The following is an 18,235-nucleotide window of genomic DNA, read 5'->3' on the forward strand; positions in this document are numbered from 1 at the left end:
ATCTGTTCTACATCACAAAGGCAGAAAGATCTTTGTTAATAATCTTTGCAGTTGAAGGTTGCTCTCACTTTGCTTAACTACAAAATTAGCAATGCAAAGGATAAACCCAGTCTCCCAGGTAAAAGTGAACCAAGGAGCTCTAGATGCCTCCCATTGTTCCTGATAGAGTACCTCCTAAGGCTCATGCACAAATCAGCACTTTGGAATAAAGGACCTGCCAGATCAAATGAACCTTGAACTCACAGCTCTCCCACCTTTCATTCATCAAGCCGGGGAAGGGACATCATCTCACTAAAAGCAATTACCATATAAGTAAATTCTTCATACCAGTTACTTCCTTTCAAGTTCATTTCTCTCTGCATCAGTGATAGGCATGCCAGCCCTTAACCTATTAACCACCACCCAGCCCCTCACTTTTTCCAATTGTTTTGTAAATTCATGATTCACCCTAATGACCTTACATGTTTTATTTTTCTGGGTTTCATCTGACTGGTAAAGGACAGAATATTCATGTAGGTGGTTTATAGGTGGCTTTTCTTCTGATGTTTTTGTTGACTGCACAGTAGTTTTACTTTCTCACCAAGAGCACCGCTTAGGTTTGTCAGATAAAATGCTGTATGCTCAGTTAAGTTTGAATTTCAGATAAACAAAATTAATTTTAGTGTAAGTATGTCCCAAATGTCATTCTTTTTTTTTTTATCTGAAATTAAAATTTAACTGGGTGTCATATTTTTATTTGCTAAATCTGGCACCCCTAAAATGGTTCTTCTGCAAATCTGCAGCCTGCTTCTCAGAATTAAGGGAATGACAATATACTTAAGGCACATTTTTGTGGAAAAATGGAATTAAAAAGTAATACAAATCTTTCCATGAACTTTTAGAACTACCATCAGATGAATGGAAAAGTGAGAACTTGCTGTATTATCTCTAAAAGCTGTGGAATTTTTTGGCTGCCAAAAGACAGTAAAGTGAACAAGATTTCAACATGTATCCAAAGTTTAACTTCAGCCATTTTTCTAAAGACATTAAAATGTATATTTTTATTCATCATCTTTATTTGGCATTTTTAGCCAAACTCTCTTCCTATTAACACCTTACATCCTTCTGGCATCTGATACTTTTCCCTTTGAGCTCACCATTCCCTTTGCCTTCCCAATAGGCCAGAAAGATATTAAATAAAATAGTTTAACTTATAGCCATAGAAAATCTAGTGTCATTTCTTTATCAATATTTTTTTTGAGGAGAGAGATGGAAATATTTATGCTTTTCTACTACTTTTTCATAAATGTGCTAAACGGCTTCTGAGCAATTGTTAAATCTAATACAAATATGAAATAAATAGTATATGTTAGTAGAGAATAACAGATTTCAAAGATCATAAGATGTTTATTATTGGTTTAAACTAAAGTAGTCCTTAATTAAAATTTGTAATACACAAGGGCATGTGAGTGCAGGGAAAGGGGAATCCCAAGCTGAGAATCTGGCTAAGCAGTGAATTCATGGACTGTATTGATAAATGAAAAATAAGGTAAATCAGCATTAGACAAAGAGAGAATATTGGCTCTGAAATGCAGTTGAACGTATTAAAGTCTCTGAATAAGATTCTCTGGAGTAGTACCTAATAAGGTATCTTCTTGTTCACAATGCTTCCCTCTCTGCCTACTGGCCATATACTTGAGTTGTCAAGGGGTGGATATCTGACCCAAGATAGGCCAAAAAATTGTTTAACCCTTGGAATGTTAAATTTGAACTATGAGACATAGAGAAAATTTTCTGGCACTTAGACCTGGTAACAGTGGAACTCTAGAAAAATGATCAAGGAATTTCTACATCCATGATCCCAGAAGCTGTCCTGTTCCTGCATCTCATCAGTTTTGGTTTTCAACTCTATCTTAGATTACATGAACTAGTCCAGTATTTTTCCAACAAAGTCTTTTGCTTAAGTTAGTCTTGAACTGGCTTTAGTGTTGCTTATGAGCAAAAAAATTGTATAATGCTTTGAGGTCAATTTCATCTCTCATTTTGATTCTTATTCAAATATGCCAAGTATTTTGTTAGTCAAAGTAGGTAGAGTGGTGAATGAGATGAACATGATTTCTGCCTGGAGCTTTCAGTCTAGCAAGTAAAACAGATAAAGTAAAGTATGGAAATGAAAGAATTTTATTCATTTATTGAACAAATATTTATTGATCATCTGTTTATATACAAGGCACTGATGTAGGCCCTTCGAACATCAGTAAAGCAAACAAAGATTCCTGCCCTTGTATCTTTTATCAGAGGATGAAAATAATAAGTAATAAACATAGAAATGCATAAATGAGTAATATGCACTTAGAAGGTGGTAAGTGCTATGGGAAATAATTAAAAAATAGATCAGAGGGAATGGTATATCAAATGGCATAGAGGCTTGAAAAAAATGGAAGGTTAGAGAAGCTGGAAAATTATTACAGCTGAAATATCAGTGACAAGGCCAGTACCTCAAAATGAGAATGAAGAGGTTAACCAAGCTAGATTAAGGACTCTACAAGTCATTTTGAAAATTTTGAACTTTTTCCTAAGGCAATCCAAAGCTACTTAAGAGATTTAAGCTATAGACTGACATAATCAGATTTGTATTTTAAATTTATTGTTCTGCCTACAACCTGGAAAACACTTTGAAAGTTAACAGCAGTGGATAGGAGAGAATAATTAGGAGGCTCCTGTCCTGGTCTGAGAAAAGATTGTGCCCTTGACTACAGTGTGTTTTTTGAATTGGAAAATGGTAGTTGTGAGAAAATGGCTGTTATCTAGACTTAGATTTTCAGCTTTTTTTATTTAGAATAAATTAATGCCTGTCCATCTTTATCTTCTGTTCTTTGGGCTTTGGTACTATATATAGCCAATTTGAAATGTTTACATTTTTTCATTGGCTTCATATCTGCCAAGTGTAATTATGCTTCATATATATGATCAAAAATATCGTATGTGAGTATTTAAGGCGCCATGGCAACTAAAGGATACACATTCATTCTCCTCACCTGGATCTGTATCTAGCCAACCACATATTACCATCCTCAAGTTCTGAGAGAACCAACACAGGGTACAAGCAAACCAGGTGTACACCACTTTATTAAGAGTCTTTTCCCTAAACCCTTGTATTTTTTTTTTTCTCTCTCTCTCAGTAAGATAGCGTGGATGATTTAGGAGAAAACCACATCTGTCTTTTCCACTCCACTACTAAGTCTAGATTAAGCCTTACATACTGGTAAGCAATGGGCCATTTGGCTTTCATATTTTGTTAAGACATTTTGTTATGCTCACATAGTATTTTTAAAAGGTGGTGATACTAGACAGGTGTTATTCTTCATTGCTGCACAAGCAATTTGGTACTTAACCAGTTACATGGGTATATGTTAAGGGTAATGCCCCCTTGTTATTATTTGAATATTTAATTTCTAACTTAGATACTAATCCCACCCTAAGCAATCAGTTCCTTACTTGCTTTAACCTCGGTCTAGTTTAGGCTCTCTCAGTTCTAAAAATATACACAGAAATTACATTTAATCTTCAACTCCATTGCTCAGGTCTTGCCAGTCCTAAATGTAATAAGAAAAGGAAAAAAGAGACTCTTTAATTCTCTTGTCCTCTCCAAAAATTTCCTCTCTCATTCTTGAGGAAGTGAGAAAAGAAGAGTGCCAAATATTTTCTGTGATTTTGGGTTATAGTTCCCTGTAACCCAATTGAGTGTCCTTGGTTTTTGAGAAACCTGCCTTTCCTAAGGAGGCTGGAAGGAGTGGGGTGGGGTGGTCAAGTGGAGCTTAAGAAGGACATGGTTTTTAACTGTTCCCATGGCAATCAATATCTTGTTATAAAAATGTATTTTTTAAACATGGGTTTCCATCTTATATCATTTTGTCTTGGAGCTTTTCCCTGATGAATAACTTTGCATCTTGTTTGAAGTGAACCATTTTAAAATTTATATCTTGTCCTACTTTTATTTCAAGACTTTACTTAAAATATCTTTATTTTCTCTTTGCTCTGCTCAGATATGCATGAACATTTTATGCATTTCACACTCTTTAAGATGGAGAACATAATATGCTAATCTGAGCAGTGGTAAAATCAGAGTCAGATTTTATTCTCAAAAGAGTGGACAGTGGTTTATCTTCCTATTGCTATCCATTCTTGCCATTGCTAATGTAACCATAGTGCAAAAGTCATGGATTAGTGAAACAAGAGACTAGAACATGAATTTGGGAGTATTCTCAGTCTGATGGAGCCCAGTACAGTGGGTGTTTGCTCCTTGAGAGCAAGTAACTTGTTATAACTCCCTTTTGTATCCAGTACTTCACTCAAGGTGTCAAGCACACATATAATAGTTACTTGACACATGCTTAGATTGATAAATTGAAATTGAGAATAAATACTATTGCTACATCTAATATTGTACTTAATTTTACTACAGATCACCCCAGGGATGGCCAAAGAAGAGATTTTGACCCAGAATTGAGTGCTGGGTTGAGCTACTCTGAGGCTGGTGTGTGGAGACACCCCAGGAAGGTCAAAGTTCAGGAAGGGAGGTGCTGAAGAGCAGACTAGGAAGATGGTCCTCAAATTTGAGTATGCATCAAAATCACCTGATTTGGGGGCTTCATGAAGTACAAGATGCTTGGCCTCATTTCCAGGGAATTTCTGATTCAGTAGATTTGGGATGAGAACTGAAAATTTGCATTTCTAACCATCTCCCTCCCAGGTGATGCTGCTGCTGCTGACCCAGGTAGCACACTTTGAAAACTATTAAATTAGAAATTGGAGAGTTGGTGCAGCTCAGGGGATCTGAGCAGGCTGCTTGCTCTGTGATCTGCACAGAGAGGGGTAATTTCAGAGATTTCTGAAAGCAGTACTGAGATAATGTAAGTGGACATCAGATAGTTTTTAAGGGTCTTGCTTCCTACTGATCTGTGGGACTGATGACTATAATCTGGCAGGAAAAGGAGAGAATGGCTTCAAGAACTTAGACAAAAATTCAAATTGGCTGACATAAATGAGGTGTAAGATAAAATGCATGAAATCGACTTAGTAATAATTTCAGTTAAATTAACCTAATTTAGCAATGTAAGATCATATACATATATCTAAGCTAATTTATGTGTACCTTTTTCCCTAAAATATCCTTATACTGCAAAGAAAGATTATGTTCTTTAGAAGACTGTGCATTTATCAAGGTAAAATCAGGAAGCTGGAGAAAGGGCAGCCCAGAAAGAGGGGGAAAGCCCATTCACCCAAGAGAAATTATTTAGAAGAAATCACATCCACTCTCCACCTCCAACCCTTCCTACTCAGTTAATGCTATCTCCCAGGTAAATAGCTTAGGAAGTGCCTGAAAAAATGGAGGCTTCAGCAACCAGGTAGCATGGGGACACATTTCACTTTATTGCAATATTGAAATGGAAACTAGGTAAAATTCAGAGGTGATGTCATATGCTTTGTTGTGCTCAGATAATTAGGTTTCTTAAATTTTAAAACTTGAGTATAAAGTCCTTATATACTCTTTTGTGTTTGTTTCGGATGAGTTTTATATGATGAAGTAGTCATTTAGGACTTCAGGGGAATTGGCATCTATTTTCTTCACAGATTTTCATGGATTTTCTCAGTTTGCCAACAAAAAGGAATACTGATATTACATTAAAATGAAGTATGTCTAAAAAAATTGAAACGTCTTGGTAACCAAATGGTCAAATACTCATATTTAATTTAATTTGATTTTTTGTTAATTTAAAATAGAAAAAGAAAATCTGCTTTGGGATCCTTTCAAGGGAAAGCTCAGCTCATGTATAAAAAGCCACATAAAAATGACTCTGGAGACCTTGGCTACACATTCAGCGGTCAAATATTTCAATGCTCCATTGCTCCGGTTCCTGTTACAGGTACATGTGACAGCGCTGCAGCTATGAGTGGAATTTTAAAGAGGAAGTTTGAAGAAGTTGATGGCTCCTCACCCTGCTCATCTGTGCGGGAATCAGATGATGAAGTTTCCAGCAGTGAAAGTGCTGACAGTGGGGACAGTGTCAATCCATCCACTTCTAATCATTTCACTCGTGAGTACTGAAATCATACCTGAAGCTGCTTGTCTGGCTCTACAGCAAAAATAATGGTGTCATCTTGGCCATTTTTATTTTCACCTTTATTGCTAGTTATGTTTTTAAAAAGTTTTTTCCAATCGATCAAATCCAAGGAACAATTAACTAAAAGTAAAATATTTCTGAGGCAACTCAGTGGATTCCTTTAATTAGATTAGTGTCGGCAGTGAATGATTTGATTGTGTTAACCAACTGATTCAATGAGAAATGGCATTTTATTATTATTGTTGCTTTTCCAAGGAAGCACCTCGTGGTCTAGGAATAGATGAGGAACGACAGAGTAAATTCAGGTTAAAAAAAAAAAAATGTATCGTTCCATGACAAAAAACATTGTTGTGGAAGAAAAGATAAAAAGCTGTAATCAGGAGCCGAAGGTCTAGGTCTAGGTTACAATGAGAAGGAGTTTAGGCAGCCATGCATTAAGAAGAGATGAAGGCACCAAAACTCTCCTAAATATGCAAGTGTGTGCAGTCTAATGCCTCTTCCCTGCTTATCCCTTTATTCTCTCTCTCCCCAAGGATAATATTTAAAACCCACCAAGAAAAAAAAATGTATGCTTTCTCTTTGATTCCTTTTTTTCCATACTGTAACAATCACCCCTGCTTGTCACACAAGGTACTGTGCGGTTTAAAAGACTGATGTGAAAAATTCTTAATGTAATGCAATCTATAAGGTAAACAAAATTGACTGGTAACGGCTAAATAATATTTTTGAATTTATGTTTCTTAAAGAGGAAGATGTTAACATGTCACACTATTATGATAGATAGCTGGTCTTAGTTTTTGGTTTTCCAATTAGCTGATTTTATTAAAGCATGATTCTATAATATAGAATTTATTTTGGAAATGTGGCAACCTGAAAAACCAAATGATTCAAACATACTTTTAAGAGGTAATAAGAAACTCAATAACTGTTGAACGTGAAATAAATGTATTAAAATCAACAGCATTCTTTTAAGTAAGCACAACTAACTAACTAGAAAATAGGATGAAAGGACAATTACAGTTATTATAGCAGAAATATTCATAAAGTATTCAAGAACAAAGTTACTGTGTGATGTAGGTGATCTATACATACATTTAAGTATATCATGCTGATATGAAATGAGTTTATGCTTTTGATTCAGAAGAAAATATATGTTTGCTTTTTTGGTCAAATACTAGTAGTTATAATTACAACATCATCATCTAACAGGTCTTTGTGAAAATCAAATAGAGCAAGTAAGATAATACTCATGAAAGAACTTTGTAAAATGTCAAGTACTACTCACATGTTATGTTAAAATTTATGACATAGCTAGCATTTATTAGACACATGCTATGCTCCAATAGCTTTATGTACCTTATCCCTACCCTTTACAGCAATCTGAAAGTAAGTAGCCCCACTTCCAATTTACAAAGGAAATAACTGAGGCTCAGGGAGGCTAAGCATTTTACCCAAGATCACGTATGAATGTAGATATATAGACATGTCCCACTCCATAGTCTGTACCTTTTCCGTTATCTCATTCTTCCTCTTAATTATATAATAATGGACATGTCCTTCTAGTGAGTTATAAAAGAAGACTTGAATTAGTGAAGAGGCAGATTATGTTTCTGGATATGAAGATAAAGCTATTAATGCTTTCTATTGATTTATAAATATAACAGTACAGTCTCAATAAAATCCTCAACTGAATTTTCATAAAAGGTGATAAAATGATAAGGATCTATTTGGAGAATGAGCTAATGGAAATAAGGGGATATTTTTAAAAAGAAGCCATAAATGTTGAAAAGCCATTCCAGATATCAAATTATAATAGAAAACAATATAATTGATGGGGTTTCTTTTGTACCGTGGTCTATCTAAGCATAGAAAAATGCTCAAGGACAGCAAAGAAAATCCCAACATGTTAAATACAAGAGTTTAATATATATAAGAAAATAAGCATTATAGAATATTGAGAAGGAAGGATTATTTAATAAATAGTTGTGGTACTAGCAAATTTGAAAAAGAAGTAATTTAGAGTCACATCTCATGACATAGGTCAAAATACAATCCAGATGAATTAAATAGATACATTTTCTTAAAAAGAAATCATGAAGGAAGTTGCATATTTGTCAGATATTTGGTAGAATCGTTCTATGGAATGATAATAAGTAATAGGGAAAAAATTACATTAGAAAATACTTAACATATTCAATGATGTAAAAATATTAAACTTACCTGCTACAAAAAAATAAAGCCCAAAGGAAAAAAAAAGCAATTTATATTGAAAAAAATTGTAGTTAATATGCTCTAGGGCTATTTTCTAGAAAAAGTATAAAACAACACATGTAAATTTTTGAGATAAACACTAAGTCACACCTCCCCAAAGATAATCTACATAGGAGGAAATATAATTAGCAACTATTCTAAGGCATTTAACAACAATCGTAATAAAAATGCAGATTAAAACAATACTAATGAGATTTTATTAGTATGAAGTTGTGACGATTTCATCCCTGTGAAATTAGTACTCTTCCCTCCAATAAAAAACATTAATACCTAAGTGCTGGCAAAGGTTGCAGTACAAATCATAGGTACACATGTGGTTATAATGGCAGTAAATGTAAAAAGCACTTTGGCAATATAAGAGCCATAAAAATATTATACGTCTGTACTTCCGAGAATTTATCTGAAGAAAGAAACATCAAAAACAAGGAGATAACTGTATAAATGAAAATGGTGGTGGTTCATGGTAGTTCCAAAAAATTGGGATGGTAGGAAGAGGGAGGGAGAAGGTAACACATCAAAGAGAGGGGAGATGATTTGTTAGGTTATGGTAACTCATTCAGTTATTTTCATGGTAGTTATGAAGACTTTATGACCATATGTAAAATGCTTATAAGTTAACGTTGAGTAGGAAAAGCAGAACGCAAAATTTTAGCTATACTGTCAGGCGACATCCATGCATGTGCAAAGGCAAGGAATGGTGGGATGTCCCCAAAACAGAGGACAATGTGATTTGTTTGAGGGATTAGTATGATGGATGAATTTTCATATTTATTAATTTTTATTTCTGTTAATATGATGTCTGTTCTTACAACAAATAAGTTTCAAATTTAGACAGCTAAAATGATGGTTATACTTCACCTTGTGGTTATGTATGCAAACAGCAGATGGAAATGGCCTGATGATTTAAATTATGTAATATATCAGCCAACTAATAAAGACTTTTCTATGAGTTATATTCAGCGGAGATTATTCTTCCCATTGAAGAAAATAGACTTATTTTATGATGTCTAAGAAATTATTGAAATGTTTCAGCTTGTCAATTAATATCAGTGGTAGTGACAATGGTTAGTTAACTAAAATACTGATTTAACATTGAATTTAAAAGAATCTGGCAGAGATTTTTCATGATTTTTAAAGATAATTAATGATTTAATAAAAAATTCCCTTTTTATTTTATAGTCTGCTTTGTTCACTATATTCACATTATGGAGAGAGAGAGAAAGTGGGAGCAATAATAAAAAATCAAAAAGACAAAAATTCTACCTAGAATATTTGCTGTGTAAAAGATCTGAGCATTTTAACTAATGTGAGAGAAGTAATTAAAAAGGTTTCTTGTTTCTAGAAACATATATCAGATTATTTTCTCTTCCAAAAACTGATATACAAATTTTTAGAAAATGTTTTATTTATTATTTCAACTGGATGAAGGTATGGGTTTATCTGCAGTGGTCTTATCAGATGTGAGTCTGTGGTCATAAACTTTCAGAAATGTTATTATTGATAAATCCTTTTTCTTTAATCTTTTTTTCTACTTTCAAAAATAAAAATGATTACCTGCCTCAGAGTAAAGAAGGATTTTCGAAAACTATCAAATTTGGGTAGCATTAGAAAACAATTTAGTTTCACATCGATATTCTTTAAAATGTAGTTGCTCTTATTTAAATCTCACTCATTATAGGTTCATCTTTCAAATTTAAAATATCTCATGTATCCATTGCTTTATAGGCACTAACATATTGTATAAAACAAAATTTTGTCATTACAAGTATAGAAATTAATAAGATGTTTGGTGCATGTCAACAGCTATGGTAGTAGAAAATTCCATGCTATTCTAAGCTTTCTGTTAAAATATTCAAAATATTTGTAGCATACCACATTATGATAATAAAAGCTTCCAACTATAAATCAGTAATGGAATTATGGCTTTTTCCTTGGACTTCTGAATTTTGCTAGGCAACTAGTATACAACCAAGTCATGTCTTATACATCCCTTGAGATAGAAGCAGCAGACTCTGTATTGCTGTGGAATGCTTTGTTTCATCAAATCCCTCAAATCCCTATGGCTCTATAGCCAATCAGCTTGTACTCAGCACTGTCAAAAGGAGTGCTACAGTGAAACTGGGGAGAAATGTTTTTTTTTTAAATTTTTTTTCCCTGCCCTCTCAAGGTTCTTGGTAATTCACATAAGTAATGAGAAGCTGTGTGAGGAAACAGGGTTTCAAAAGGGACACATTATTTTTCCTGAAATAGAGTGTTTCTACAAATAAATGTATAGTATTTAGGAAATGAATATATCGAGAGGTAAAAGGATTGACATTCTAAACTCACATGAAAGCAGGTAGTGGGTGTCTAACATAGGATTGAGATTTTCTAATTTGCAAAACACTTTCATGTTCTTGAGTTCTTTCAATATCTAAAAATTTTTGTGTAGTTAGGAGCCATTATTATACACATTTTATAAAAATAGAAATGGGGGGCTGGCTGATTAGGGCCATTGGTTAGAGTCTGGTGTTATAACACCAAGGCGAAGGGTTCAGATCTTCAAACCTGTTAGCTGTGCCCCACCCAAAATAAGTTTATGGTAAAGTAGCAATGAACATTCATAGATGTATTTATTATTTATCCAAAAGCTAAAATTAGAATCTGTGTTTTTCTCCCTCTGTCCCTCCTTCCTTCCCCTCCTTTCATCCCTTCTTTCCTTCCTTTCTTCCTTAATTACTTCCGCCTTCTCTCTGAGTACACGAGACATAAATATACCACCATGTGCACCCAAGTAAGTACTTCTCCAGTGTCATTTCCTTCCCACTGATTCTACGCTGCATAATTAGATTGGACATAAGAATCAATAGAAAACAGATTTTAACATGAAGCTTTACTGGAAATATGACTAGAATATGTCTGTTCTCTTTATCAAGCACTTAAAATGCATTGAAGATTTATATTCTGTTTCAATAAATATGGTCTATCTTTTGGTACAGGCTCTATGCTAGGACCTTTCAGACATGTCGAAGTGATAGACTCCAAATAGTAAATACGTCTTGGACATACAGGGACAGTTCATATCTACCCAGCATATACAGTGACAGTTTGTATCTACCCAGCATTGTGGTATTACTTTGAGAACTTACTTTAGCAAAGAAAAACATGGCAATCGACTTCCTGAACCAATGATTCTTCAAACCATACAGAAGTGCTTAGGCAGAAGCTGAACATGAGAATTTTAGAAGTCTCTGATTGAGCAGGAGGTAGGTCCTCATAACCCTCAAAATCTCCTTTCTACTCTGATGATATGATTCTAAGAAAAGAATCCAAAATAGCATCATAAGTTGGAGCCAAGACCACATAGGAAAAGTTAAGCAGCACAAATCAAGGCACCTCTGAAAAGCTACTATTAAATTAAGAGATTCCCCCAGACTCTCTGCACCCCTTATGTTGGAAAAGAACCAATTAGCTTGGGCTTGTGGGAACAGACCTGGAACCAGCTGCAGATCACATCTAGGATCATACATATTATGACTAGGTCATGTCCATATCTGAACACCAGACATAAACCATTTAAACTATTAGATGCTAACTTTAGTTTTTTGGAGATAAGGTAGCTAAGTAGCTGGGATAATTCTGAGTGGAGGAAGATAGATATGAGCTAGTGGTCCTTTTAGAAAATATTCACTTGAATATGCTGAAAGTGCTATTGACTGATACAATGGAATTGTTATCAGATCATTTCATCTGAGAGATTGTGGACTCTGGTAATAATAAATCAGAAATAGTTAACCACTTCTACTTCTTCGGACTGAAATGTCTTTTCCTCTGTCTCCCAATCTCTGACTATTTAAGTTCTATACCTGCTTCAAGGTTCGTTTCAAATACTTCATTCTCCATAAAAACTTCACCAAGTCTTTCATTCCATGCATCCTCTTCACCATCTCCTTAGACTCTCCTGGTATTTCACCAACATCTACAGGCTTGGCAGTGGTTTTCCTTCTTCTTCCCATCCTAGTATTTTCTACCAAACTTGGTGATGTCAGTTGCCATGTTATGGTTCATTGAGCCCATTAGCCTCGTGTTTCCTTGACCATCTCTATCCTGGATTCTTTACTTCATTCCATTCATGTCCTTTGCCGTACTCCATTTAGCTGCTTATGTCCACAGCATCACCCACAATATTTTTACAAACTAGAACAGGTCTCCCTCTGATATATAAAATTTCAGTATCCCAAACTCAGACCACAACCTCTTTTTCTTCCACTTCCTTCCTCTCCCTATTCACTTTTTTCTTTTTCCTTTTTCTTTTTTTTTCCCCAATTCCCCCACTTACTTTTTTCTTACACATCTGTCTCTTGTTTCCCCAAACATAGCACAAACCACTAGTTTCTACATACCTTTTTTTTTTTTTTTTTTTTTTTCTTATCTTTCCACCCTTCAACATTTGTTCAATTATTTCAGTCTTTCATTGTATTTGTAGGCCAGGACTCTTAACCACTTTACCCCCATATCCTTCACTCTCTACCCTTTACTCATGTCCAGTTTTCATTCAGAACACCTGAAAATGTTTAAGAAGTTTCGGAAAAAATGACCAAATTATGTGTTCTCAAACTCAGCTGCTCCTTCCTGTCTCAGAATCCTCCTTGTAGGTGCCTAGAGTCGATTTTCTCTTTCATCTCAAAGCACTAAGTGTTTATCAGTCTCAAGTCACTTTCCCTCCACCTCTGTCTCATACATAGCAGATCTCCTTGTCTTTTCCTCATGTTGCACCCTGCCTTCCCATGTGTGCTTACCTTAATAAGAAGGCACTCAAAATGAGTTTTGAAAAAATGAACATAAGTTCATTAAAGGCAGGAACAAGGTCTTTGTATGCCTAGCATCTAATAAGCACATAACAAGTATTTGTATACATGGATGAATGAATGAACACCTGTTAGGCATTTGCTACTTGCCATTCACTACCCTACTACTAGGAGCTGGACCTATAAAAGTAAATGAGACATGCTGCAGTTTCTGCAGAAACTCACAGTCTAATAGCACTTCTCCAACACTTACTGTACTCTGTTTTACATTATAGTTATTTGTACACGCACCTTATCTTTTCTGGAGATATATAGAGCTTAATTGTGTATTCTTCTCACTTCTTAGACTGGTGCTGATTCAATTACTGTTAAATGCTGGATAAATAACTTTTAGCTTTGTAAATCTTTGCCTTTTTTAGTACAACTAAACCTTATAAAGAAAAAGAAAAGATGCCTTTTTATTGTATGATTTCATAATAGCACGAACATTAGTGAAAATAAATATCATTTACAAGCAAACTCTGTAATTTATGATTTTGATGCATGTCATTCTGATATATCAGAATCCTGATTTATTGGTTATCATATCTGAATACATGTAATGGTGAACTGTGTTTTAAATAGGGTCCTACCGTAATTATGCATTCTTAACACGTACCTTTCTGGTTTCATTTGCTTATATATAGCTTTCCCAGGCAGAAACATCACAGTTTAATTGGATGCTGTGCAGCTGTTTATGCAGTAGCTGTATAACACACTTGAGGAAACTCAAGTCACTTTCACCTTCACCATCCTTTGCATCAGCTAGGACAAAAAAAACTTTGCTAAGTCAGATCACTAACATCATATAAATACAGTTTATTTAGTTCTTGTTTGATGTTTTAAATTTAGTAATGGGACATCACATTTAGCCTTACTTAATAAATGGTAACATTAGATTTATGTATTAATTTTAACCTGCTAAAATTTTATAAAAATTGTTTTTGCCTTCTTATATATTTGCTTTTTCTACCAAAGTCATGTTTTATACAAATATATCCCAATCAATACACCTGTCTCCATTTGTGTTGTACCACCTATGTCCATGACTGTCATCTCTTTTCTGGATTGCTGCAGGAGCCTTCCAGATGCTCCCTCTGCTTCCTTTCTTGTCTCAGCCTCAGCCTCTTCTCTATTCAGCAATCCTTCAACCACTTTCAATTGTCCTCATTACTGTGGTCTCCACAACCCTATATAATTAAGCCTGTGTTCTTCTGCCTTCTCTTACTTAAGCTCCTAACTCCAGCCACACTGATCTTTACTCAGTTCTTTGAACATAACATTCTTGCCCTGAGATCTTACATGTAACAGTGGTTCTGTGACTGACTCATTATAGTTCAGATTTCACCTTAATTATCAGTTCTTTAGTGCAGCCATTCCTGTTCACCCCATCTAATGTATGCAGGTCCAAAGTCCTCATCTCTAGAGATGGGTTTGAAAGTTTTGACAGAAAAAATGATAGATATTTTGGAGTTACTTTCAAATACCCCAGCAAAATAGAGAGATAGATGAAATGAGATTGAAAAAATATTAAAGCTAGGGATTTACTATTGTACTCTCTACATTTTTATATAATTAAAATTTTCCATAGCACATTAAAAAATAATACGTAGGTCCAATTTATCCTAAAATTCCTATGAAAGAGTCAAGGGCTAAAAAATGGCCAAGTGCAGTTTTGAAAAAGAATAAGGAGTGGGTGGGGAAATGGGCTTACTCTAACAGATCTCAATATTTAAAATGTCAAAATAGTTAAAACCCATGGAATTATCTCAAGAGTCTGCACATGGCACAAATAGAGAGCTTAGAAACAGACAGACATTTAAATGGCAACTTGGCATGCAACAGAGGAGACTGCAGATGAGTTGGAAATGAGGGACTATTCTAATAAATGGCTTTTTAACAAGAAAAGATAACATTAGATCTCTATTTCATATTATACCTGAAAATAAATTGACAATGAACTAAAGATCTAAATGTAAAAATATCAAAACTGTAAAACTTGTAGGAAAAACTTGTGAAAATATATTTATGTCAGAGTAATATGCAAAAAGCATGAAGTATAAAAAATGTTATATATTTGGGTACATTAAAATAAAACTGTATATAAGACCAAATTCACCATCAAGAAAGGGAAAAGGTGAGCTACAGACTAGAAGGAGATATTTACAAATCATGAACTGACAAGGAATTAGTATTTGCATATAAAAAGAACTATAAAAATAAGGAAGAGCTAATGCAATAAAAAAAAATAGGCATAGAACATGAACAGATAATACACAGAAAAAAAGGCTAATACAATGATGAACAGATTAGCAACTCTATTCAGAATCAGAGAAATTAAAATAGAAAGAAGACACCATTTCACATATATCATTAGACTAGCAGCATTTTAAAGTTTGACAATACCATGTATTGACAAGCATGTGCTGAAGCAGAACTCTCCTAACACTGGCATGAACATTAGATGATTCAATCACCTAGGAGACCCAGTAGTGAAAAGTTAAAAGATACACTAATTGTCTGTCAGCATAGGATTACATAAACTGTAGTTTGTTTATAAATGATAAATTGGATAACACATTGAATTAAATAGCCAGGTTTACATGTACATACTGTTAAGTGAAATACATAACTTGCAAAACTCCACAGAATGATAGCACTTACATAATTAAAACACACACATGAAACAATACTTTATTTTAGGGAAGTAAAAATCTACATAGAAAGGGATAATACACTGCAATGTGAGGACTGGTACCTCCAGAGATGAAGGGGAGAAGAATGGGCAGGGGTGCTTTAGCTGTACTTTGTCATTACTTATAGTTTTAAAGAATTGATCTGAAATAAATTTGGTGAAATATTAACATCCATTAAATATGGGTATTAAGTACATGTTATTTTATGGAAGTTTGAAATATTTTACAATTTTTAAATATGAGTTTTAAGTACCTACTATATAAGTTTTATATTCCCATGATGGAGTTTGGATGTGTTGTCCCCTCCAGAACTCATGTGGAAATTTGATCTCCAATGTGGCAGTGTTGGAAACTGATTGAGTCATGGGGGTGGATCCCTCATGAATGGATTAATGCTCTTCCTGGGGGGGTAGTGAGTGAGTTCTTGCTCTATTAGTTCCCACGAGAGCTGATTGTTTAAAGGACCCTGGCACCTCCTCTCTCTCTCTCTCTCTCTCTCTCTCGCTTCCTCTCTCTTGCTTCCTCTCAGCATGTGATCTGCTTGTACCCGCTGACTGTCTGCCATTTTCTGCTCTGAGTAGAAGCAGCCTGAGGCCTGTGTCAGATGCAGCTGTCCCAGAATCATAAGCCAAGTAAACCTCTGTTCTTTATAAGTTGCCCAGTCTCAGGTAATTCTGTTATAGCAACACAAAACAGACTAATACATCCTGTTATACTTGTATAATTTTAACATGCCTTTCACGTGGGATAAAAGTGCATGGATCATGCTACCACCCCATCCCCGTTATTTTCTCTTTCAGTAATTCCCCCCTTTTTCATTAATAGCACATATCACAATTTGCAACTATTGTGTAATATATTGGTTTACTTTTGTATATCTGTCTTGTTTACAGTTGTATTCCTATTAGAGAAGGGCAGAGAGCCTTGCAGCTTTTAGAAAACATTAGAAGCTTCCAGGTCAAACTTGGTCATTAATTAGAACTAGATTTAACAAATCTATTTAAAGCCTTCATCTTGTCTGCAGTGATAGCCAAGTGACATTGTCAAATATTTTCTTTTTTTTTTTTTTTTTTTGTCTTTTTTGTGACCGGTAAGGGGATCACAACCCTTGGTGTGGTGTCGCCTGCACCGTGCTCAGCCAGTGAGCGCACTGGCCATCCCTATATAGGATCCAAACCCGCGGCAGGAGCTTCGCTGCGCTCCCAGCGCCACACTCTCCTGAGTGCGCCACGGGGTCGGCCCGTCAAATATTTTCTTGAGGTATTTTTATTTCATTGCCTGAGTTTTAAAATGTAGAGAACCATAAATTCTCCAGACATTAGGCTTTAGGCTCCACAGTGACATTTAGAAAAATCACCATGGCAATTGCTTCTGTGCTTATAAAGTACACTATACACTGTCATACTGTATATACAGTAAGTCCCGCATAATATTTTTTCCCTAAGGTGTTGTTTCTTTAATTGATCATCAGCAAAGTAGTTGTATTTGGGAGCCACTGTGAAAGAAAAATATTTAGGTTTGCTATGAGTTTTCTTTTCCTAGAGTATCAGTTGAACTTGTGAGAATGGGACTCCACTGCAAATTCATTCAATTAGCTGTAATTGAAAAGCCACAATCAAGGAGCCAGAAGATTCTTACTCTAGTTTTAGTTGTTACAATTAGCCATGACCCTACTTAAATCATTTAACCTATTTCTATATTTGTAAAATGTGAAAATAGATTGATTTTCAAGATATTATAATTTTCATAAGATTCAGGTAATTTCTCTTCCTTCCAAATATGCTTCTGATAGTCCCTTTTGATTCAGTTATTTATAATATCATATTTAAGGACATCTTTGTGATTTCAATGTTTATGCTTATATACTATTAATGCACCCATACATAAGTCCAATAAAATATTTCATCTTGTGCTTTTAGCTCATAGATTCTACAGAAAATGAAAATCATATAAATGATTTTAATGAATTTTTTTTCGACTGTCTAATTTGAAAAGAAAATACACTCAGAGTATAGTACATTAGAACTGTGAAAAAGATAGTTTAATAATATAGGAGTGAGTAAAAGTAAGGGATGATGGTTGGAATAAGGAGTTGTTTGTATGTTGGTCTATTGGCAATGAAGAACTTGAGCAATAAGTAGACTATTCATGTACTTAATGATTTTCAAAAACTATCTTCAAAACTGTCTGTAGCTGAAGTATATAAATGCCCACTTTGGAACATCTCATGACCATAAAGGAATATTTTAACTGAAATTTTCTTTTAAAAAGTCATAAAAGAATGAAGAATTTGAAGGAATAATTTATCTGGAACATTTTTTAAAAAACATGGTCATCT

At 34.5% G+C, this 18,235-nt stretch overlaps 1 protein-coding gene across 2 annotated transcripts in view; it reads left to right on the forward strand.

The window, feature by feature from the left end:
* CSRNP3 (cysteine-serine-rich nuclear protein 3) overlaps nucleotides 1-18,235 on the forward strand; it is a 140,133-nt gene that overhangs the window by 63,365 nt on the left and 58,533 nt on the right. For both annotated transcript variants that reach the window (XM_008584738.1, XM_008584803.1), the window contains exon 2: nucleotides 5,907-6,077. In XM_008584738.1, coding sequence (XP_008582960.1) covers nucleotides 5,907-6,077 — 171 coding nt within the window. The remainder of the gene's footprint in view (nucleotides 1-5,906; nucleotides 6,078-18,235) is intronic.

This window comes from Galeopterus variegatus, unplaced genomic scaffold (genome assembly GCF_000696425.1).
Source record: "Galeopterus variegatus unplaced genomic scaffold, G_variegatus-3.0.2 Scaffold9, whole genome shotgun sequence".
NCBI lineage: Eukaryota > Metazoa > Chordata > Mammalia > Dermoptera > Cynocephalidae > Galeopterus > Galeopterus variegatus.